General features: G+C 31.8%; 1 protein-coding gene across 6 annotated transcripts in view; it reads left to right on the top strand.

The window, feature by feature from the left end:
• LOC143064789 (rho GTPase-activating protein 15-like) overlaps window positions 1-25,943 on the top strand; it is a 42,807-nt gene that overhangs the window by 4,285 nt on the left and 12,579 nt on the right. For 2 of the 6 annotated variants that reach the window (XM_076237889.1, XM_076237888.1), the window contains 8 exons: window positions 5,326-5,478; window positions 8,088-8,168; window positions 8,607-8,843; window positions 14,919-14,957; window positions 16,433-16,491; window positions 18,384-18,567; window positions 19,892-19,990; window positions 22,806-22,905. In XM_076237889.1, coding sequence (XP_076094004.1) covers window positions 5,326-5,478; window positions 8,088-8,168; window positions 8,607-8,843; window positions 14,919-14,957; window positions 16,433-16,491; window positions 18,384-18,567; window positions 19,892-19,990; window positions 22,806-22,905 — 952 coding nt within the window. The remainder of the gene's footprint in view (window positions 1-5,325; window positions 5,479-8,087; window positions 8,169-8,606; window positions 8,844-14,918; window positions 14,958-16,432; window positions 16,492-18,383; window positions 18,568-19,891; window positions 19,991-22,805; window positions 22,906-25,943) is intronic. The other 4 variants (XM_076237891.1, XM_076237892.1, XM_076237890.1 and 1 more) reach the window with 4 other exon arrangements.

Raw genomic sequence — 25,943 nt, 5'->3', positions numbered from 1 at the left:
TGTAATAAATTGAGAATAGAAAATAACTAGATGAAAATTTTAATAATTGACTTTCATACTGCATACATCATTGCTATTAAATTATACCAGTGCTAATTTTAAGTCACACCTACAGTAATTGCGGGTGGGGTGAAGGATGGGGGGGGGGATGGGAGGGAGCATTATGTATATGTCTGTCCGTCCCTTATCATGTTAAAGATGTTAAAGATTTGGTATAGGGTAGCTTGTTTTCACATCAACTTGAATTTGTTACATGGCTTCGTCATGAACTGGATGAAGTGATTTGTTTGATGTATATATATAAATGTGAACTTATTATTTTCTCTAGAATTTTATGGTTCACTGAACACATTATAGTGAAAATGTACAAGGGGGGCATGGTATACTATGGACACATCATTCTTGTTTGAAAATATATCAAACATATTTGAAAAATCTTTCTTGTTTCTGAGCTCAATATAAGTAAACTTGTCTCAAATTTTGATATATCATACATGTTTGAAAATCAACTAAGTGTATATCTCTACATGTATTCGTATCTCATCAGTAGTATTTGCATGTAACAGATAGTCACTTTGGAAAATATTCACATTTTCTTGAACTTTATATTACTTCCTCAGGTTTTATAACTTCTAGATAGCTGACTGAAAATGCACAGGATATATAAATATTGATACATGTATCCTAATTTGATTGCACATCTGGTACATACAAATTGGTACTGTAATTTTTTTTCTTTTGGTATACTATATTCCATTGATATCCGATGATAACATATTGTCCATTGTTACACATTGTTAATGTCAAGCCGAAGTTTCTTAAATGAATTAAGAAACAAAATACACAAATGTTGATATTTCACTTGAATCTGATGTAGTTTGAAATAAAACTACATGTATTAAAAAAAGTTAGCTTTCAAGCTTGGCCTGATATTGGTGGTGCATGCTTAGATAACTAATACAATCAGAAAAAATGTTTCACTATTGTATGTGAAGTTTTGATTAAAAATACATGATAGTAAACCCTATTTGAAAAAAAAGTGTTTAAAAGGAACATAAAATTGTAATCTTGGGGTGAGCTTTAGTGGTGTTAATAATTGCTCTTCATAACAACAGTTACAAGTGTAATGTTCCTAAGGAAATTGGCAGTTAGTTGGCTTTTTTTTTCAAGTCAATTTTGATAAAGTTTAATTTGTTGAAATATAGACATAGGTGACTGTGATTCCAACTAAGAATTGTCAAAAGGTTTGAAAGGATGTGTGGTGGCACAAAGGATTATTATACCAGATTATTAGTTAAGGTCAATTTGATTAAATGCAAATCTATTTTTTGCTAAACTCACAAACTTATTAACACTGCTGTCACTTCTTGAATCTGATAATTTCAAGCCTGTTGTTAAAGTTGTCCTAGGAAGAATTAAGAGTTATGCCTTTTACCTAACAGCTACAATTGCTATTAAAAAAAATGTAGGAATATTAAGTGTCAAAAGGGCCTCTTGTTTATGTGCTTAGCAAAACACAAAATGGATTACTACAACATTTTATTGCGAAGGAAATAAAACCTTCCATGAGAATCAGTATATATTGGTCAGGATATTTGTATTTTTGGAAGATGTACTGTCCCATTAAATAAACAAAATAGCGATTTTTCTATGAATTGTGTACATGATCAAATGGTTTTTCCAGGAAAAATGAAAAGTTCCCCATAGAGACCAATGGCTAGTGTATTTACAACGTATTCAATGGGACTGGTCATCTTCTAAAATCTAAATAACCTAACCAAAACCTACTGATTCCCATAGAAGATTTGTTTCCTTTGCAATAGATAGGCTAAGATTTTTCTGATATATTTTGTATACATGTATATATTTCACATACTGCTTTAATTAAAAAATATGATATCTAGATAATGACCAAATTCATGTAAATAATCAATTACATTAAACTCAGTTACACACAGGAAGTATGATGGGTAAACATTATATATAATACATACATGTAATATATAGGTAACATAAACATTGAATATCAACACATTAGATGTTGGAGATTTCTTTTTGAGAACTGAGCTCTTTTATTTTTTTAATATTGCATCACCACTTTTGTGCTGACTTGAAAAAAAAACATATTTGTTAATTTATATCCAGATAATGCCTTTTCTATACATGTTAATTAAATTATATGATGGAATATGCACTATTAAAGTTGTTCAAGGGTTCAAAGAACGCCTTGCCTTTCTACTTCCTGATTGCCAAAACTTTTAGGGAGCAGTAGCTCATATTTCATTTCGCTTTGAGAGCAAAGTTCTCAAACTTTAAGCAAGGTGCTAATTTGTAACTAAGTTTTGTGATACTCGTGGAAGAACTTCATAAAGAAAGACTTATCTTATCCTTATTAATGGTTTACACTTCATCAACTTTTGTGAATTTTTTCCAATGTACAGTTAGGTAGACCATGAAAGTTCAATTAATTGGTTATTTCATTGTTTAAGTCCTACATTTAACTTAGCCAACAGGTGAACAACAAATTTAAATGTTCAACGATTTACAATTTTTCTATCAGGTTGTATGCAACCTTTGGCAAAGCCACAAAATCACCTTTCCACAAAAAGGCATGTTTTTTGCCATCCACGAAAAATCATACCCACGAATATAAATGAATCCTCAGTATAATAATATTATAAGTTAAATTTTGCCCCGTCAAAAAATGCAAAATAATAAACCTATGTTAGTACAATGTACTGCCTTTTACTGAAGTAAATATAGACTTTTTTTTAGACTAAAATTATTTACTGATGTTCTACCTTTCATTATCCAAAATTAGTCTCGTTAATATACTTTATTCTTTAACTAAACTTTAACTAAGTCAACAAATGCACATTATAATATCTGTTAATAAGGTTTATGTGATGGATGACTACTTTAAAATCCAGGAAATATTTGTAAACTTGTGTGTGTATTTAGTCAATCGTTGTAATAATTTTTAATATCTACATTTATAATCAAACATTGTTCTGTTAAAATAACTATTGAATTTTTTTATAATCATTCCTATATCACTCCACCATAAAAACCAATAGATAAAAATGAATTGAAAGTGTGCGCAATATTTAAAAATACACTTTACAAAAATGTAACTTCCTGTTAGAAATATTTGGTAGAGGATGTTAGTACAATAATGGCTATAGTCTTATCCTATAATCACCCTTTACTAATGGTAAGAGGAATAGATTTGTTTCATGATCATTTAGTTAACATTAAATTTATCATAAACACTTGAGAATTACTACATTATCATTTGCACAATTTTATATATATTGATCATTTGTATTTGAATATTTTGAATTTTCTTTTGGACTTTGAGATTGAATTTTCAGAAAGTATATACATTTTTTGTAGTGATGGAGAAATTTTTTCTGTGTTTTCATCCATTCATCATTCTGTCTCACTATTGTATCACCAACTGCTCCGGAACCACCTGCAAATCACTGGACAACTTTTTGTGAATTTTTCACAGAATTTGACTCAAGGATTAGTCTTGCGCTATCTTATTTCATTTCTTCATCTGAAAGATCGTTGTGGTTAACTTTGAGATGGCATGGATATGGACAAGTGAGATTTCCACCTATTGTACAAAATTTATTTGCTTTCCAAACCTCTAATCATGATTTTAATAATGAAGTTTCTCAGAATAAAATTACTATACTATGCCATGTGCAGTTGTGAATCTCCTATTTATTGTTTTTTGGCTGAAATATTTTTGATCTTTTTCATTACTAAAGCATTGACTTTTCCCTAGCTTTATTTAAAAGGAGTTTTCAGTTTGTGTTAGCAACTCCTCCTAAAACAGACAAGTACAATTTTTTGTGAACAACTACCAAGAACATTAGTGCCAACCAAATTTAGATAGGCATGATCTGTTCCACTTCCTAGACGTTTTATTCAGGGATATATAACAATTTTGTATTTTCAACCCCTCTTCAACCCTTTCTTACAATTTGATGAAACATAAGAACCATATAATGATATTGTGCATATATTTTGAAAGAAAAGGCTTTGCATAACATGATTATGCACAATTACTTTTGTTAAATTTTACCAGCTTGGATATCAGGAATATAAGGAAATTGTTTTTTACACTCACTTTTAATGTTTGAACAGAAGGTGGTATTGGAAAAACCATGATGACCCTTGAACATCAAAATTGTTTCCTTATAAATAAAGTTAAAATAGGAAATTTTATGAAATTGTAAAAAGATTGTACATTCATGTACATGTATAATGAGTAAAAGTAAGTTCTCATCTGTGATCTATTCTGATATGTATTTTAGATAGAACTTCCTGTAATTTGACTTCTGTAAAAAAAGAAAAAAAGATAAATAGAGCTGTCTAGTATACAAATCCTCAAGGAGTATTTTTTAAAGTTCCTCAAGCATTTGTACAAGCAAATTTATTTGAGATCCCATGATCACATGGTATTTTGTAACATTGGAACTGTAAAAAAACACCACATCTCTAAAACTTGAGCACCATCAACGTACGTGATCATTAATCACTGGCAATCTTACATTGGAGTCGAAATATTAAAATTGACTTCAGATGTGACAAAACAAGATCACGTAATTAAGAAATTAGGTATTTTCAACATGTTTATTGGTCTCTGAAAGATCAGATTGAATGATACATGGAGGGAACTGTTGGTTAAATTGTCTTAAATTCAAATGACCACACTGTAGGTCATTGTCAGTTTTTATGATAGAGTAATTTAATATTAAAAAAACAACAAAAAATAAAACATATCAAAACCAAAATAGAAACAATATTATTATTTGAAATAATTTACTTTGAATATTTTTTGTTCTGAGCAGCAGTGTGCACCATCATGCCTGACATATCAACTTGTGGTGGGGTCTCTTGTCTTTTCAGCACATCCACAGAGTGGGCAATATTTGTAGTTTCCCCAAAATCCGTTCTGACTTTCTCAAGTATATTCCATTGATATTATAAGCAGATAAGTGACTTTTCGTCATTTCTACTGCTAGTAAATAAAAGGTGAAATTTAGTGAACATGCAGTCACCTATGAATGGGTGGAAATTTTGTTTTTTAATTTTTTTCATGTTGTTGCATTTACAGCTATACCGAATAGTATTACAGAGACTAATTATCATCATTATTCATTTGCAAGTTGTAAACTTTAATGTATACTAACAGGCAGCCAAGTTGAATCATCCTAAGATGTATATTTTACTGTATACATTTATTTACAGGTAGTTAAGTTGGATCATTATCATTGTTTAGAAATCCTAACTTTTATTGTATATTTACAGGCAGCTAAGTTAGATGCCAAGGTCAGTAGATCAGGGATTGGTATTTTACCAGAAATAAATGTAGACCAAACATTAACCAACATTCCAGAAGGATGGTGCGTGGAAGAAACCAAAGAAGGCACAGTTTATGCTAATGAGGATTCAGATGAACGGGTTTGTTTTCAACAGTGATATTTATTATACCCCCGCTTTGAAAAAAGGGGGGTATACTGTTTTACCTCTGTCTGTCCATCCATCCATCCATCCTTCCGTCAGTCCGATTGTTTGTCATTCCGTCCGTCCCATGAATATTTTTCGTCACATTTTTCTCAGGAACTTCAATACAAGGATTTCTGAAATTTGGTTTCAGGCTTTATATACGTCTTCTATACCGTGTGATTCGTTTTCAGATTCATCACTCTACAACTTCCTGTTACCAAACACTTGTATGATTTTTATATCCCTGCTTTGAAACAGTATATGAAAATGAAAGCTTACAGACTTGTTAGGATTATTTGTTATCATAATCACTTGACCCTGCTGTCAATTTGATTTTACTGTAGTTATGGGACTTTCTTGGACAAATATAACACAATAAAACCTTGTGAAAGCAACTCTTCTGAAACTGTTTTACAGAAATTTTTTATACTAAGAAGGATTGTTTGCTATCATGATTGTTTATACCATCTTTTGCAATTATTATGATTCTACTTTTTCTATACCAGTTATGGGTCTTTGATCGTTCTTTTATTGTGTCCCATCCATTCGTCTGTCTTTTCTTTCGTCTGTACTGTTTCATTCTTTTTTCACTTTAATTCCACAATGACATCTTGTTAAGGCAATTCATTTGACACCATTTGATATAAATATCGTAAAAAGATTATTACAAAGATACATGAAAAATTTGTTTGTTATGTGTAGTTAACTGTATTTAAACATCATTTTGATTTGACCATTTTCATGGGATTAATGTGATTTTGACTTTTGGACTATATATATTATCAATGTTCCTGTTGAACAACTGTATACTATACACACTTTGGTTTTTTGTCTTTTTACTTAGTAAACAAGTGATTTTATTTTACAAGCAGTATTTTTATACCCCACGCAACGAAGTTGCGGGGGTATAATGTTTTTGACCCGTCCGTCAGTCCGTCCATCCGTCCGTCAGTCCTGTTTCTTGTCATCGCAACTCCTCTCAAACCACACAACAGAATTTCACGAAACCTTTTCAGATAATAAGGACATACTATGTAGTTGTGCATATCGACGGGAAATTGCGATTCAATTTTTTTTCTAGGAGTTACGCCCCTTTGAACTTATTTACTTTAATGTACTACTGCAACAGTTTGTCATCGCAACTCCTCTCAAACCACACAACAGAATTTCACGAAACCTTTTCAGATAATAAGGACATACTATGTAGTTGTGCATATCGAAGGGAAATTGCGATTCAATTTTTTTTCTAGGAGTTACGCCCCTTTGAACTTATTTACTTTAATGTACTACTGCAACAGTTTGTCATCGCAACTCCTCTCAAACCACACAACAGAATTTCACGAAACCTTTTCAGATAATAAGGACATACTATGTAGTTGTGCATATCGACGGGAAATTGCGATTCAATTTTTTTTCTAGGAGTTACGCCCCTTTGAACTTATTTACTTCAATGTACTACTGCAACAGTTTGTCATCGCAACTCCTCTGAAACTACACAACAGAATTTCATGAAACCTTTTCAGATAATAAGGACATACTATGTAGTTGTGCATATCGACGGGAAATTACGATTCAATTTTATTTCTAGGAGTTAAGCCCCTTTGAACTTATTTGCTTCAATGTACTTCTGCAACAGTTTGTCATCTCAACTCCTCTGAAAACACACAGAATTTCATGGAATTTTGTAGATGATAAGGACATACTAATGACTATGTAGATGTGTATATTGACAGGAAATTATTATTCAATATTTTTTCTTATACTTTAATTTCTCCAATGACAATGTGGGGACGTGGGGTATGTGAGCGTGCTCACTAAGGTTCTTTAATTACTTTTAGTGCTTAATTCATCTCCTTTTTTTGTTGATTGTACAACAAAATCTGTCATTGATACAAACAGTGGAAGGTATGGAGGCTATTTTTAGTTGATATGTCAATATTGAATCCATAATTGTTTTGTCTACTTTGAGATAATTTTAGTGCTTCGTTCACACATAATTCGATTTCAATTCACATTTACTAATTCAGTTAGTTTAATTTGCATTAGAAGCGTTTTATGTCCAAACGTAAATTCTAATTCGATTTGCAGCACGAGTCAAATTTGCTTTACTGTCTGAACGACGTTAACTTTTAATTCGTATCAACAAAAACGATTTCTAATGTGATTTAGTCAAAGGGAATTACCCAATTCAAATTAAAAAGGAAGATTGTATGAAAGTGATTAGGGAATTCGATTCACATTTGATTCAAATTCAAATCAAATTAAATGTACATGTGAACAAGGCATAAATTAAGCTTTCATTAAATCTGATATCTATTGTTGGGTACTAAAGGAATAGGATCATCACATCTTGTATGCAGGCACAGGTAAATACTATTTTATTATAGATAAAAAAAAGTGAATTTGATTTGCTTGTGTAGATCCAATTGTTTTCTAACATTTATTGCATGTATGTAAAAGATTTAAAACAAAATGCACATTCATATAACAAGTACTAGTGATCTAAGAAGGTTCAAATAACGATGAATCGCAGTAAATCATTTCTACACATTATTATCTTACAGTGGATGAGTAGTATAAATACTGAAGGTAAAAGATACTTCTACAAAGTTGGCAGTACTGAAGTGGCATGGGAACTACCAAAGGTTTGGATTATAATGGTTCTGAGTGTAGAACAATGTTTAATACTAAATAACTTGCATCAGAACAAATTAACTCTCTTAAAAAATTGCATGTTGTCTATATTATTTATGTTTTAACATGGTATTAATTTAAATATATTCACTTTGTGTGTTTAAACCAAAAAATTATTGCAATATGTTGTATTTTCCCTTCTTTGTTAATAAATTTTATTCTGAAGTATCATATACTATCTTTACGATCCACCTGTTGTTAAGACTGATTATTTTTTACACTATTTTAGTAAAAAAGGATGCATTAAAATCTGTTTACTTTCAATCACAAATCTTTTGTTTTCAAAAACAATTTTCTTTCCCTTTTGCATGAAATACTAAATAAAATAAGCTAACTGTGTTTGTTTTGTTTGCTTCTGTGATTACTTACAAACCTTTCTTCCTCAACAGACAAACAGAAAATCCAATGGGGATGTGATAATGGAGTTACCAAGTCCTCAGGCAAGCCCATCATCATCAAGATCGAACACAACTGGCAGATCACCACAGATTACACGTTCCTTAAAAGCCAAGTCCATGTTTATTGAAAGTAGTCTGAATTTCCAGCAGGCCCCACCACATTTTCCTACAACCCCTCCACCAAGGGCACAGACTTTGCCAAATAATTTGAGTGCACAAGCTGGTGGTGTAAGTTTTTGATGTTCAATGTTATCAATGGTTGTTGTCTAGGTATCCATCTTTTGTATGAATTTGGTAGCAGTTGTTTTTTTGGTATTTCATATTGTGTTAAATTTTATCAATTTTGAATGCAAGATACTCTTGATTATTTGTATAATGCTGCTTCAGACACCAGAGATATGAATACTTTTTTGTTATAACCCACATTATATAGGGTTAGTTATGGTAAATTTTTAAGTAGTTTTTTTGAAAGAAAAAAAAAATCAAATAACAAGTGTTTTTTTCTGCATTGCACCTCCTGAAATTTAAATTTGCTTGAAGATGCATTCTTAAACTGCCTTGGCTTTTAATTTTACTTGCATTATTTTATTTATTAAGTTAAAAGTTGATCTGTTCATGCCCCTGCTGTAGCAGAGGGGTGCAAATGGTTACTTTTGTCCATCCATTATGTAACTTTGTCCCAATATTGGTTATTTACCTTAACTTTAGTTTTCTGCAACCAAATGCTGTGAAACTTAAACACCTTGCTTATAACAACAAAACACAGAACAAGTTTGACAAATGAAAGAATTGCTGATTTTTTCTTTTCCTTTCTTTAACTTTAGCTTGTGTCAGCCAGATGATATGAAATTAAACACAATTATTATTGCCACAAAACTTAAATCATGTTTCATGTTTTAATTTTCCTTCTTCAGTACAATGCTTCTGCAAAATCTTGGTTCTTTCCTTATGTGTATGTTAGTGTCTGCAATGCTTATTGCCTCTGCCTTACAAGAAACAAGCAAACTGCCATTGCCTTGCTTTAATGCTATTTGTTGCAAATATCAGTTGTAAATATACAATCTTTGCATGCTTTTGCACATAATGATATGCATGAATGATATGCATGAATGCATGATTATTTCTTAGTGAATCCAAAAAAATTAGTAAAGTATGAAATGGTTTATCAGTAGCAAATCATAACAATTGAAATGTTTATTTTCAATATGAAATTTTATCACATAATATTTGCTTAGATATCTGCAGTACGGAATTGTGTTTTTTGGCGCGTTCGTATAGCCGGAGATTTATTAGCACGAGCAGTTTCGTGGCCGGGATTAATTTGACATGTGCTCATAAAAAAATCGCCTCGGAACTTCAAACAGCAATTACCGCTATTTGAGATCGATTTTCGTTAAAATATTTTAAGGTTAAGTCGTACCCTACTTGTTTTGAGTTGTGGTGTGGTTAGAGCGATATGAAACGGAAGAAATATCAACAGTTTAGCTCTATGACGAACGAGTTTTTTTTTTTTTATAACTGAATGTTTACAAATACATGTCTGCGAAGGGGAGAGTTTCTTCTGACCGTTCCCTTTCTGAGATATTTACTTACGTTCTATGTTTCATTTTGTTTCAAAGAATAAGATGAAATGTCTATGACAACACCATAACTGATTGGGAAGACGATAAACGACCGACAACACGAGAATTACCCGCGATTGAAATCCGCCATTTGCAAAGCGTCGTTCATGTCAACAACAATTAAAGAGAGATAACTCAATTGTAATTTGGCGGACGACAACTCTTTTTAAATACGTTGCCGTATGTTTTTAAGTCACTTGGGTAAAACAGAATTTCTTGTTACGGTTCTATGACAAATAAAAATTTGTACTTGTTCAATGATTAAACATATAATCTCTGTACTTGTCAAAGTAAATTACCTTCCTTGAAAATATTCATTTCAAACTAAGTAACAGGCATGCAACCTCATAGCAATTTAAGCAGATAAAAAAAAATACTTTAAAAAAAATCAAAATCAAATGAACAATTAGATATTTGACCAAAAAATAATATTATTTTGATTTAATTTTTAAACTACTATAAGGTTATGTAACAAACAAAAATAACAGTTTTAAAATTTTTTGTTACTTGCCTCTTTTCAAGTCTTTAATTTTTTTTTCATTGTCCAGTTAATAACTACTATTTGTTGTCCTGATCTCTCTATAAAATTCCTTCTTTATTTTAAAATGTCTCTTGATACCATCTTTTTAAATATATCCTTCATCAGTTATTCTTTAGTTTTGTTCATAGTTTATAAATAAATAAATTCGCAAATTGAAACGGTAAAGTCAATAAATTCAAAATTGTCTGGAACTAACAACACAGCTATAACACTAACAGTAATTTTTAACAGAATGGAACACCGTGAAACACTCTGGGAGACAGAGGTGCTTTCCACAATCTAGACAGCCAAATTTTGTTTGTCTACGCGTCTCTTGTTGATTGTTTTTCACTCTCATGTGACAGACATGGCACCAACTTTTATTTCCAAAGGAACCTGGCAAGTGTCTCTGTGTAAGACGGTCATCAACCGGGACAAGTGATGGGCGGCCTTTACGAACTGAACCACCTGTATATCCAGCTATCAGTCCTGCTGCTACTGCCTTGGAAAACTTCAAAAAGGTTGTTGGTCTCTTACCAGGGCCTGGTTGATGATGAGGAGAAGCCAGAAAAAGCCTAAAGGCATCAAATTTCAACATTTCTATCATTGTGAAGAAAATCCTTTTAGGCCATTTCAGTGTTTTGTGTTGGAAAACATAGTACTGGATGTACTGGTCAGCCCTATCAACCCCTCCCATGTACTGTGTGTAATCAGAGATCATCTGTGGACATGGTATCTCTTGTCGTTGAAAAATACCATCTGCTTGTTGCACATTCCTCTGCACTGCACCTACTGAGAAATCGTGTATGCTTGAAATTAAGTTTACATTTTTTTTGTCCTTCCATACAACAGCAGCCACTGCATCTTTCTGTCTAAACTGCATGTCCCCACGATTAATTACACCTTCAGGGTTTTTCTTCATAATATCTTTAGGAAGCTCTCTCCTATTTATTCTTACAGTCCCACATGCAGCAGTGTTAAAATGTTGAAACAAGTCTGTAAATAAGGCGGGAGAAGTGAAGTAATTGTCCATATAAACATGGTACCCTTGCCCTATAATATTTGCCTTTTCAATACAATTTTTGACTACTCTGTTTGCAAGACCAGGAGCTGCACCATCTGTTTTCCCACAGTATACCTGACAGTAGGAAACATATCCTGTATTAGCTTCCGCTATCGCCCACATTTTTATTCCCCATTTGGTAGGCTTGGCTGGCATATACTGCTTAAAAGACAGTCGTCCTTTGAATGGAACCATCACCTCATCAACTGAAAGTTGTCGTTTAGGGATATACTGGCTAACCATAGAATCTGTGAACATATCCATTAACGATTCAATTTTGTATAATTTAGAATAATTTGGATCCCCTGGCTGTGGGGCTTGCTCACTATTTGAAAAATGGATGTACCGCATAATTTGCATATAGCGATCCCTTTTCATGACTTTACTGAAGTAGGGGGTTTCCAGCATAACATCTGTGCTCCAGTAGGATTTTATGTCTGGTTTTACATTGATACCCATTAAGAAACATAAACCTAGAAAAGCCTTCATTTCTTCAACAGTTGGTGTAATCCATGGAGACTTGTTTTCATCAGGATGATCACGAATTTGTTTATTAGCATACCTGTCTGTCTCCTGTATGATGTATTGCAAAATGGCATTGGTAAACAGCAATGAGAAAAAATCAACAGGCTCTTTATCTGGATCTAAAACTGTGGTAGGACCAGTATTTCCACGTGGTAAAAATATGTGTGGTAATCCCCTCTCATAATAATCAAAATTTGCATGCCACCCATCGGCTTCAACAGGACGGTCACCAGCCTCATCAACAAGTGGGTCATTTTCATCAGAAAATTCATTATCACTATCAACAACATCTAAATCACCTATCCCAAGCTGTTCAAGCCTATCATTGTACCGCTGTGCAGCTAAATCAACTTCATTTGGCGAAAATCCGTCAAACTCCTCATCCGAAGATTCAGACATTTTTTGTTTGTTTTCCCAGACGACAATACTACGTTTTTCACTACAATTTTACTATAGAACCGCCTTTTAGCCTAGAAAAATTTGATTGGCTGCATAAAAATATGGATTTCCTTATTTGGGAGAACACCTGCAGGTCGTGTGAAATTTATTTGTCGGCAAAAACCGTAAACTTCCGATCGTCAACAGAGCGTAAATCAACAACATGCGAAGATGATACAGAAAGAGACAGCCATTACCGGCTTATCTTTTTTATTAAACAGTCATAAGTAAATATTATTAATTTTTAAAACAGCGGTACACACATGGTTTAAATATTTTGTGTGTAAGGTAATGACCTTTCATTTTTTAAAGCGATCACGTTGACTACACATGTCAACAAAATTTAAAAAAATGGCGGCATATTATTTTATCATGAACGCAAATCGAAAGTACGAAGAAATGACATACCAATGACTTTTATTGTCAAAATTTATACATAATATTAATAATTGAAACCTGTTCACACATTGTGGTAACGTACGCTTTACAGCTTTACGTAATTGATCTAATATTAAAACTGAAAGTAGGTCAGAGTATTTTTCGTTTTCCATGATGCATTATGGCATCACGCGGCCGTAGCAAGGTGATGCATTAAGGCATCATACGGCGGTACCAAGGTGATGCCTTATGGCATCATACGCCTTGAATGGGTTAAGGAGGCTCGCGGGTGTAAGATTTTCAGAAAAAAATTAAACATTAATTTTTCATTACAAATTTCATTTATTACGTTAAGTAGTTGTTACTTTATCATATGGTACAAAAATAATTCCAAAAAATCAATTCGTGTTGGCCCCAGCGAATTTTTGAAATGTAGTTATCATTGAAAAAGCTCCAAATTATCTCCCTTTGGTGCAAAAATGCCATTTTTTGGCATTAAAATTGAAATATCTTTTTTAACTCATCGGTGACCTATATTTTTTATTGTTGTTTTCGAATAAGCTGTACATAAACTAAATAATTGTAAAATTCTAGCGATTTCTGTAATTTAGTTCTTTTTTTATATCGATATTACCGCTATTTCTCCTATTAGTTCAACAGAAAAAAAGGACATTAACAAAAATGTATGCTTCTTTCGAAGGCAGATTGTGAGCGTAAATGAACGGTGACCCCATTTTTTTATTTCATTTTTCCATTAAGTATAAGATAAAGTTCATTTATAGAAAAATATAGAGAAATCCTATATTAAATAAAAAAAATTCATTTAGACCCGCGAGCCCCCTTAACAATGAATTATTTAATAATTGCAAAAATCTTTTTTTTTGTAAAAAAAGGTAGAGTGGGGTGCTCATTTTCGCCATAACTTTCCATGTTTTCTGCAGTTTATGTTCAGGTCTTTATGTTTTTGAAGTATACTGATATTTCTATATGAAGATAACACCAAAAACAAAATATTCTTAGCTTGAAAATGTGTTTCTTTGAAAAAAAATCGTCTGAAAAGTTAGATTAAAGGCTATTTGAAATTTCCTGATGTTTAGTCAAAGGAGGGCACATATTCGCCGTTTTTGCACATCTATTTAAAACCAAATAACTGCAGCTTTAAACAATATTTATGAAATCAATTTTGTTATAGATGAATAGCAGACATTTCAAAGAAGTAAAGAACTGAAATATAGGGCACTCAGTCAGAAAATTACTCAGAAATACTTCTTTGAAATCATTTTTTCATTCAGGAAAAAGGCTGAAAATTGTTGTCTGTTTTTCGGTCCTTTGCGATTAGTGCCGAAATTTTGGCATTGTGTAAAAAATAATCATATTTGTTATAATAATATAATTTACTGGCATATTGCTTCCATTTCACCCATCCTTTGAAGTTTTTACACCTCAAAATCACAAAATGGCGAATTTGTGTCCCCAGGGAAAATATGCGCCCCACTCTACATAGAACCAAAGTACTTTGTCCAGCACCTTTGTTGTTTAAATAGTTGGTTATGAAATAAACTGGTACTTGTTTACCATTCTCTTATAAAAGTGTTATGTGGTACTGAGATGCTATCATCATTAACCTTTATTTTGATTTTGTAAGAATTTAAATAATCAAATTCAACATGGCAAGTTATGAAAATTGAGGATATTCTTGCAGTATATAATATTTGCAGATATATATTATGCATGATCACCTTTTCTTTATACTATAGGACCCCAATGCGGAGAAAACTTTGTACACACCCCAGCAGGTTAGTGGTAGTTTGCTTGTTGTTAATGGTTTATCTCCCTTTGATGAACAATTATTATTAGGCAGTTGTATAGCATGACAAGGTTCTCTCCATTTGTGTTGGAAAAGCTATACAGCTATCCTACATCGTGTCTTTGCCAGCAATAGTTTGGTCCAGTCTGTTGTATAAGTTTTTTAATATTTATTTTTTTTACTTCATTGACCAACATTGACATCAAATGCATATTTCATAGTTTTAAACTTTAGGTTTTTGTCCCTGCAAGTGATATGTCAGTTAAGTTGGATGTGTATAATCAGAAAACAGATTGCTTATCTGTCCTTTGTGAATAATTTAACTTGTAACTCATTTTTATGCTTCATTAATTTGCAAATAAGTTTTTTTATTTGGTTAGTTTGTAGATTACCTTAAAAGGTAGACAAACCCAAAGTAAATAATTGTACTCTGTTTTTTTTAGTTGAACTTTTTAAAGGCATATAATACAGTTTTGATTCTAAAACTGAATTTTTTATGAAAATTTGCATTCAGGCAATTTTTTTCGCCTAGTCAATTTAAACATGTATCGAAAAAATACCTTCATATGCTACCTTTAGAGATCCATGGGAAATTTTATGCATTTACCCCAAACTTAACATTTCTATCCTTTAGACAGACAAATCTTTTTTTTTTGTTTCAAAAGATAATCACAAGTTGACTTTTGTGAAAACATATCAAATATCTTCTTTACCTGATTATGCTCAAAATTTGTGTAACAACTTTTTGGAAATATTTCATGTGTATTAGATTTTCCTTATTTTAGTTAAAAATCTGCATATTTTGCTGTAAATCTATCTTTCTTTAAATAAAAACTCAGGGGTGAATTGATACTTGTTTTTTTTCAAGCTTATGGTTCAATAAAGGCAACAGTAGTATACAGCTATTCAAAAGTCATAAAGAGAGAATAAAAATAGGTTACAGACCAAAACCAAGTGAAACAAAAAAAATCCCAAAATGGCAAAACAACATGACAGAAATACAGTACAAATCAGTCTAAAAATTGATCTTTTCCAAACATATGACATACCACATATTGATGTTAGTAACATCATAACCTCTCCATCCTCATGTAACTGTAATGTATGGTCTTAAGGTTTGTAAATCTAATGGAACCAAAAATCTGAAAGATAATTTTGATTTCTGTAATTGATAAGAAATAGACTTCCTCTCATTTTATCAAACAAATTCAAATCTTCTTAATTGAGGAAAATGCAGCAGGAAATTAAATCAGTACTTAAATTTATTTGGCACATGTCCTATAATAAATAAATGTTCTGGATTGGGTAATAAATTAATTATTCTACATATGTTATCAGCATAGTGATAAGATATAACGTAACAAGATGAAAGATTGAATAATGTTTTGAATACTGGTATTTGAATATAACATATATTAGAAAAGGATTTCCAAAGACTATATTTTTAATGTATTTCCATTGTAGGAACCTTTTTCAGGAACAGTTAGCAGGGCCAAAATTTTGGAAGGCAATAAAAAGGTCAAGTACGTACTTCTTAGTTTACTCAGGGAATTATTTAGACATTTTGAGTAGTAATTTGTCAATTATAGACTTTTGACGAGGTCAATACATTTTATATGGACCTGTTCAGATTATATAAACCATGGAAGTATTATATTGACAGGAACTACAACGATTAATTAGCATTTATTTATAACCCGGGTAGCCCTGTAGAAAAGATATGGAAGCTGTCTAATTAGTACGCTATCGTTAATTTCTTTTGTGACTATCTGCGATGCCGCAGTCATAAATTGACCAGAGATACTTCTTATCAATCACGTGGTTTTAATCGAGACAGCTTTACAATATTACCTGTCGGAAAACACCTTTACTTATTTCAATCGCGTCGGTAGACCTTTATTCGTGAACAACTTATTTAAACAAATCGACTGATGCATAAAAAATGAAAATCGGCCCAGAATTAATTTTTCTACAAGGATTTGAAATAGTCAGTGACATTATTTTATTAGTTTGTGGGTGAAGTTTAAATCGAGATTAAGGTGTGTTCCGGTTACCGCCGGTTAACAATAAATATATTTGATAAATATTAAAACTGTGAAGTTTAGAGTAATATATATGGTTAAGTTACTGGATAATCCTGGGAAATAGAAATTTCCAGTTTATAATACGAAAATTAATCGAGCAAGTACCAATCAACAAAATACAGCAGAAGAAACTTTGTTATATAGATATTTATATAATACATTTCTGTCCCCTAAAATATGTTATCACTATCCGACCAAATGAAACCGTACAAATGATACTGGTAAATATTATTGAACAGTCGCACAAGAATTTGTACAATGTCACTATACAAATACTTGAGTCGCAGTACTAAAAAAAAATCAACACATCGGGGTTCAGCTGAACATTCGTATATACCAACCAATGATCTTACCCTACATTTATTTAAAATCTCTTTGATCTTTTGATTTTATCAGAACGATCATTTACAATCGTCTTAAATATGCAGGAAATGTGTGCCACTCAAAGGAGTAAACAGTAGTTATTATATAATCACAACTTGCGATATATATTACATATAGTGCAATTTTTACCGAAAAAATAAATCAATAAAAATGGGGCATTTATTCAATAAATTTGGTGCACATTTCCATCGTCAACGTGTTTTCTATAGAATAAATGATGACTCGCATTAATCCATCAATCATTCAATCACAGTTAGGTAACGGAATCTGCCGAAGTTTGCCGATTGCTGTTTCCTAAGAATTTATCACAACTTTCGATTTCTTCGTTTATTTCCGTAATCCCGAAATCAACCGAGAATGACAATATCGTAGGGCACCACACGCTGCTATGTAAATAACGTGCCATGTTTCAAGCTAACTAACATGTCATTAAATTAGGCGCGGCATCGCAGATGAAACGTTTGAAGTCGGGTCGTAGTAGTTCCTGTTAATATAATACTTCCATGTATAAACTGAGGACAATCAATAGACATTTTGAATAGCGAAGATTATCAGCAAGACAAAATCTACAATTAAGTTAGCCTTGCTGAAATCATTAGTAGAATTTTTATTAGGGATTGCCCTCAAAAGATGTTTTTTTTAACCCTTTTTTGTGTTTTTGGCAAAAACCAAACAAGATAAAAGACTGATTTTTGTAATGAATTCTATTCTAGTACCAATGGTGAAGAGTGTCCATCTTTGAAGATGCACATTGTCAATTAAATGAGTTTCCATCATTTCCAATTTATTGCATGTTCTTATGTTGTACAGTTACACCAGTGGAGGGTTGACTGCTGACAAAAATGTTTAACCCTGCCATATTCTATATCTGTCAATTAAGTTTTGTTGAATTTCTATTGGTTATAAGCTGATATTAAAAAAATGCTAATGAAATATGTTCATTTTAGGAAAAGCTGGGTGACTTGTTATGCTAAATTATCTGCATCTAATTTGGTATTCTACAAAGACATGAAATCAGCAAAGACTGTGCCAGGATCTCCGTTTGGAAAATCAGATTTTATGATCCCTTTGCAAGGTTGTCAGGTTTCAAAAGCAACGAAAGATGTAACAAGTAAACGCAATGTCCTTGTTGTAAGTTATTTATTGCATGCGTACAGTGTGCTTCTTATTTAATTTTAATTAAATAGTAACTTTTCCTGAGTTCATCAAAGCTGATGGGGCATTAAGTTTTAACCTAGTCTGTATGTATGTCTGCCTGGTCGTCCATCTGTCCATTCCAAGTTGGTTTCCGTTCTCTGACTTTAGTTTGCCTCAACTAAATGTTATAAAACTTATACACAATGCTTATTACCACAAAATGCAGATCAAGTCTGAAATTTTGAGGCGTCACTTCAACCATTCTAGAGTTTTGCCCCTTTACAAATTGATAAATTGCTGAATAGTTTGTTTCCGTTCTCTAACTTAAGTTTGCCTCGTCAAAATGTTATGTTACCAATGTTATGTTACCATTCTAGAGTTTTGCCCCTTTACAAATTGATAAATTGCTGAATAGTTTGTTTCCGTTCTCTAACTTAAGTTTGCCTCGTTAAAATGTTATGTTACCAATGTTATGTTACCATTCTAGAGTTTTGCCCCTTTACAAATTGATAAATTGCTGAATAGTTTGTTTTCGTTTTAACTTAAGTTTGCCTTGTCAAAATGTTATGTTACCACAAAACTCAGATCAAGTACAAATTCGGGTAGTGTCACTTTTACATTTCGTCAGTTATGGTCCTTTATGACTTTTTATGATATGCAATCGGGGGCATCATCTGTGTCCCATGGACATTCCCCATTTTTTTTTTTTTTATTAAAGTAGAAGTATGATAAACATCCATAAGGTAGCATTCCAACAAGCTTATTAAAAAGTCATCTGCATATATGTACTGTTCAAATTAACATTAGTTTATATAAAAGAATACTAACTAGTTTTAGAATTTATAAAAGGAGAAGAGGTGTACATTGAAACCTTAAGACATTTTTAGGTCAAAGTATGTTCTTATTAATACTCAAACCTGCTGTTTTCATCTCAATAAGTTAAATAACAAAATGACCAAAGGAAACACATACAATAAAAATGAGCTGAAACAAAACAAGTGTGACAAATTCAACATGATTTATATTTGTGTTAAATTTGTTCTCATAAAAATCACAAGAATGAATAGCATGCAAGAATGAGTTGTTTTTACAGTACACCTCAAGCTATTTTCATCAATAAAAGTTTTGGCACCATTAATGCATATCTCAACAGATGCAGATAAACTATTCATTTGTTCAAATCCTAATCATACAATTTTAAAGAAAAAAAGGATAATTATTAAATAATCCTTACAGAAAAATACTAATATAACTGATAATATTATGAATTGCATTGTTATTTATTACTTTCATGTAACCCCTTATATTTTATTACCAGTTGAATACCAGTCATGGTGACCAGTACTTAATACAAGTTGATGATGACAAAGCTGCTCAGAAGTTACATATACAGCTGGAAATAAAAATCAATGAATTCGTAAGTCACTCTATCATGGAATACGTTTGTCAAGATAACAGTCTTTCAGACTTAAAGTCTGTGATTTTTCTTTATAAGGGGTTAACCTCATGACCTCTCACCTGGGGAGAACATGCTGTCACTAATTCACCGAGGAGAGGTTGTACTTGTCACTGTGCTTAAACGGCTGTGGGTAACTTAAGTTACCCACAGCCCAAGATGGCGGACTCTAAACTCGTTGATATTTTATTCATACAAAACGTACCTTTTGCGATGTTTTTCATGCAGAATGTAAATATTTATAGGATTATTGAATAAAGAAATTACTAACAATTACCATAAATTTGTTAATATAGAGTTCACTAAAGCGCAAGGTCAACTTTGAAAAATGCATAAGATGTCCGTAACTTTTTGATCGAAACTTAGCAGACTGTCCGTAACTTTATTTTTAGATGTGGGTAACTTTTGATTTAAAATTTTAAGAATTATAATTTCAACAATTAGAAGACAATTAACATCATATTTGTAACCTTCGCGGCCGTTTATACTACTCATTCACCACCAAATGTGATTTTATTAACGCATCATACTTACACCACAGAAGTTTTATGTGGGGTTTGTGGTACTCCATTCTGGTTATGGTTTGAACTTTTATTTACTGATGTGCGTCTTATCGACGTTTTTCGCTTGTCAGACCAAGGTTTTTCCATACTCTTTAATGTTTTGAGTTGAATTATATGTTTGCGGTTTACCTTCGACCTCTGTTTCTTTCTATGTGTATTTTGATGAATACTCTTTGACGCGGCTCGGTATTTATACATCCCACTAGTTAGTTATAGTGTTATGATTTTTTGAATATGTTTCCTAGTATGTTTTTTTTTCTCTCTTTGTATGTTATCAGGGGTTGTTAGACTATTAAATTACCCTGTTGTCCTACGTAGTTATTTATATTTTTATATACTATGTCGAATTGTTACACTATGTTGACTGCTCTTTTCCTTTTATTGTCACTGACTTTTACCTATTGTGTCTTTTAGTTTTATTCAGTTTAATGAGATTTAATGCAACTTGCATACAAATGAAATATGCAGCTAGCTGTAAAACTAGGTTTATTCATTTATACAAAATGTCCTTTTTTTAAGTTTTCCCATTTACTGTAAATCTTGGCCAGGGTGCCGCAATATCATCGTGAGCAACGTCCCAGTGTGTCCAGATTGACACCCCTTTTATTTTACTGTCAATGCTGATGGGATTTGTTTTTGTGGGGATGAGAGAAAGGTGTTTTTGACTTTTTCAAAAAGACGGAAAAAGTTTGTGCACTTAAGTCTCGTATAGTCTATCCACTGCATGCCTGGTCAATTTGGGTTCCCCTCCAAAATCCCGGATTCATGCTACCCTTGTCGTTGCTGGCAGAAAATCAGTAAGTGTATACATGATACATGTATGTGTAAAAAATACTTGTGTAGTCTACTTGTTCAAAAATAAAAACGAACAATGATGTTTCAACAGTTTAACTGCTATGATTGGAAACAACCCTCCGAACTAGGCGATTCGGGTACACCGACGTTATACAAAATGAGACCCGAGTTTTGCGGATTTATCGTGATTTTTTTCATATTTTTCCCAATTTTGTATTCCATTGATACAATGAATTATATCATACTAGACATCTACTTCGTTTTGTGAATATGTATTCGATGCAATCTCTATCTCAGTTTAAACATTACATCCGCGTATGTCGATTCTTTGAAAGTTACGGACAAGTTGTTTTGAAGTTACGGACAGCCTAAGTGTTTTTTTAAATCGTGCTGTGATCGTTTATTTTATAGAATTTAATCACCTTTCCAGTTTAGGGGTTTCCCTAAACGATTAATACAACTTTTAAATTCAGTTGTTTAATTGATGCATTCGTGGTATTGTTATTCTATAGAAGATAAGTATCTAACCGACGCAAGGCGGCTCCATCTTGGGCTGTGGAGCCGTTTAAGCACAGTGACTTGTCCTCCTATCTCAAAAATTCTAAAGTACAACTAGTTAATAAAATTGAGAAAGGAAATGGGGAATGTGTCAAAGCGACAACAACCCGACCATAGAACAGACAACAGCTTAAGGCCACCAATGGGTCTTCAATGCAGCTAGAAACTCCCACACCCAGAGGCGTGACAATGGACGTCATACTAAACCCCGAATTATACACAAGAAACTAAAATTAAAAATCATACAAGATTAACAAAGGCCAGAGGCTCCAGACTTAGGACAGGCGCAAAATTGTGGCTGGGTTAAACATGTTTATTTGTTTTTGTTTTTTAGTAAACAATCAATCATTACTTCACTGTTATTCCCACTGTAATACTCCAGTTATAATACATTATAAAAGAGAGAACTATATTTTTACAAATCAAATGCAATATGCAGGTATGTCTAAGGAGCTCATCTTTCAAACTCATTTGCTAAAAATAGTATAAATTTGTTTGAAGGGATATAACTCTTATTTATTTGTAATTTTACAGTTTATTTGAAATTCATGTAATATTATTAAAAAGTGCTGCAGTTTGTAACTTATATACATACAATTGCTAGGCTACTGATTACTTAAGCTATTGGTGTTAGGCAAGTGAAGTAATTTGATTCTGATGTATTTTTTGCCTTTCTTGTTATCTCAGAGTTATGTCATTCAATATCATGTAATGAGGTTATTTTAAGATATTACCAGTAGTGTGTTATTATTTAGTTTGTCTTCAATTTACATGATTCTCATATAAAGTCATACTTTAAAATTATAAAGGCTCGAGAAAAAACTCTATTTGAAACTAAAAAAAAATGTTTTATATTTCAGGGCAATCCACCAAATGAAGGTATGACAAAATTTTCTTTAGGGCCTCCAGAATCTGAAGAAGATGATGACAAACTGAAACGAAAAACATCATTTAAAAGACGTTAGTGCCCCGCAAGACATGGTTTTGGCTTTTATGTCTTGCTTCTATAAACTTTTACTCAGGAATATAACCATTCTCCTGGGAATTAGTTAATATATTCCTGAAGCCACTGTAAAATGTCTAAATCTGAAATCTGTCTTTTATCCATGCAGATAAGTTACATCAAAGCAGTACTTGTCATTGAATAAGCTTGATCATTTTTCTTACTTTTATATGTTACTGTTTTAAACTCTTTTTATATGAAAATTGCATAGGCTACGCGAAAACTTTTATTCCCTCCTGAATATTGTTGAACATGTCTTTGACTTTCATTTCACTGAACATCGTACACATTAAGTTATGATATGTATTGACTGATGACATCAATTCATCTACTAAACTAGGCAGTTGATGAGCAAAATATAAGAACAAAAATATATAAACTGTTTTTAGAGTTTTAAAAATAAGAATAATCTCTTTGATAGTGCATGACAGATATGTTGAGCTTACAGCCTTACATGAAGTTGTTGGCATGGCATAGCTTGGCCTGTCTATTAAATCAGAAATAAATCATCTGCATGGATAAGTGAAAGATTACTGGGAAAACTAACATTTCCCCTGTAACTGCCAAATTATTCAATAATTATGAAATCCTTGCATGAAATCCTCTCTGCCATAGCTATATCAATTGTCTTTATCTTTTATAGCTTATTGAGAAAAAATTCATGAGTATATTTTTGGGGAGTATCTCGTCTGTTGAATATCTAATCTGGGAAATAGTTTATGCCTCTCCCTGCAAAGTAGGAAAATTGATCTCTTATATATGTATCAACATGTACATAAAAAGGGGAGGAATTTTGTCAAAAACACTTTTCAACATTAACCTCCATCAGCTGAATCCTGACATAAAAAAAAAAAATTTATCAATAAAAACACATAGTCTAGATTGCTTTACTTGATACATGCACAAGATGCAGTGTTTTTTTTTAGTGCTTAAACCTCCCCTGTGGTAATAAATAAAAATGAGTGTTGTCAACTTAACCGGTTAACCGTTTGAATGACCGAATACCAAATACCAAAAACGCTTACCGGTTAACCGGACTTTTTTTCAATTTTAATAAATTTGATATAAATTTGTATTGAAATCATTAAATAGTTGTGTTTTTTTTAAAAAAGAAGTTAGTACAAACGCCATAGTTGAGACCGTGTATTTGATTATTAAAAGTCAAACTTCGATAGGAATCTTCAGGGACAAGCCTTGTAAAACCAAAGGCCAAACTTCAATTCATCGTATTATAAAAATGTAAATGTATGACTTGGATGGAAATTCAATGTTGTAACATTCATACCGACACTCATACCACATCTTCTTATATCGATGTGTAGGGTACTATTGAAGGCCTTCAAACATTAACTTAAACTACCGGTTAACCGGTTAATCGGTCGAACGATTATACGAGTAACCGGTTAGGCAAAAGTATACGATTTGACAACACTAATAAAAATACATAAGCATTATATTTTGTGAATGCTTTATTTTATAATAATGATAATCTTTTATTCATAAGCAATACAACTTATAGAATATAAATATTACAAATATTCAATTACATCAGTGAAATATATTTACATTTAAACAATTAGTCAAATAATCATATAAGTAAGTATACCCATATAACAGTACAGCAGAGTATGATAAAACAAAACACATATAAAGCATTTATAATGATGAAATTAATTACGTGCCTTCTCGGCCAGAAATAAAAACTTCCTTAAATTGTTAAATCCTTTACATTATGAACAGATAGCAGTTGTATGCGTTTAAAATTCGAAGGTTTTCTCCAATAATATGGTTTGATAAATTACTTTCGAAGTTCATTATACTTTTCACATACTAAAATAAAATGATATTCATCTTCAATTACTTGTTTATATTGTACTGTCCAATATTTTTGGTAATTCTTTTGACCTGTTTGATGTATAATTCTTTGTAACTGTGAAATGATTAGATACAGATCCTATAAATGATTCAGTACGTTCACTTATTTTACAAAAGATTTTAATGAATTCATTCCATTCCTAAATATCAGTAAAATGTGATGATGTCAGCAATTTTATAACTTTCTCTGGGAATGAAGAATCAGGCAGTTGACTTAGATATTTTAACTCTCTTTTTTTTGTAAGCAATTATTTTAGTAATTAAAAGAAAAACTTGAATCTAAATTGTCACAAAATTGATAAACCTTTTATCGTCTCTTATATATGTATATGAATAACGGGTACACAAACAAAGTAGGAAAATGTCCAAAGTTAATTTGCTGAAAAGTGGCTTAAAATTTAAAAAAAACAACAACAAAATATGACAGAATTTGATAAGACAAACAATGTACATGTATATAGATGAAGACAATTGATATGTGGCAGAGATATTCATATCTGTAATATGTATTATCACAATCAACATCAAGTAATAGAGAATAGAATAAGTTAGTGCTTCATATATATAATACTACAGAACTGGGTTGGCTTTGCTATAGGATATTCTAGCTTATTATGTAATAGCTTGATCAAAACAATGCCAATCTGTTGGTTTTAATTGCAGGATGCTATTAAGAATGAAAAGCATAGTTTAGCTTTTTACTTACTGCAAACACATGTATGTGGTAGTGTATGATAATAATACTAGATAAAATGTACCATGTTTTAGAGGCTCAAGTAGAAAGGCACAAATAAAATATAGTCTAGATAATGTAGATATGTTTTTCCATGATGACTGCCGGACACTTATTTACTAGAAGTGATGTTCAGACTACTAAAAATGTTCTGTATTTGAAATGTGATCAACAAACTAGAATAACAACCATAGTTCTATTTGAAATCTTCTTTGAAGGTATTTTAATATGTGTAACTTCCAACTATAAATGATTATTCAGAATGTTACTCTAAATTTAAAGAGCAATTTTAGTGTGCCTTCCCATTTTGCCTTGTATGTGTTTATGGAATGTATTAACAATAAGCAGTAGCAATATGTTTATTTATGTGACTTATTTTATTATTTT

This window comes from Mytilus galloprovincialis, chromosome 2 (genome assembly GCF_965363235.1).
Source record: "Mytilus galloprovincialis chromosome 2, xbMytGall1.hap1.1, whole genome shotgun sequence".
Lineage (NCBI taxonomy): Eukaryota > Metazoa > Mollusca > Bivalvia > Mytilida > Mytilidae > Mytilus > Mytilus galloprovincialis.
The sequence above is the reverse complement of the archived record's forward strand: the minus strand, read 5'-3'. Positions and strand labels throughout refer to the sequence as shown.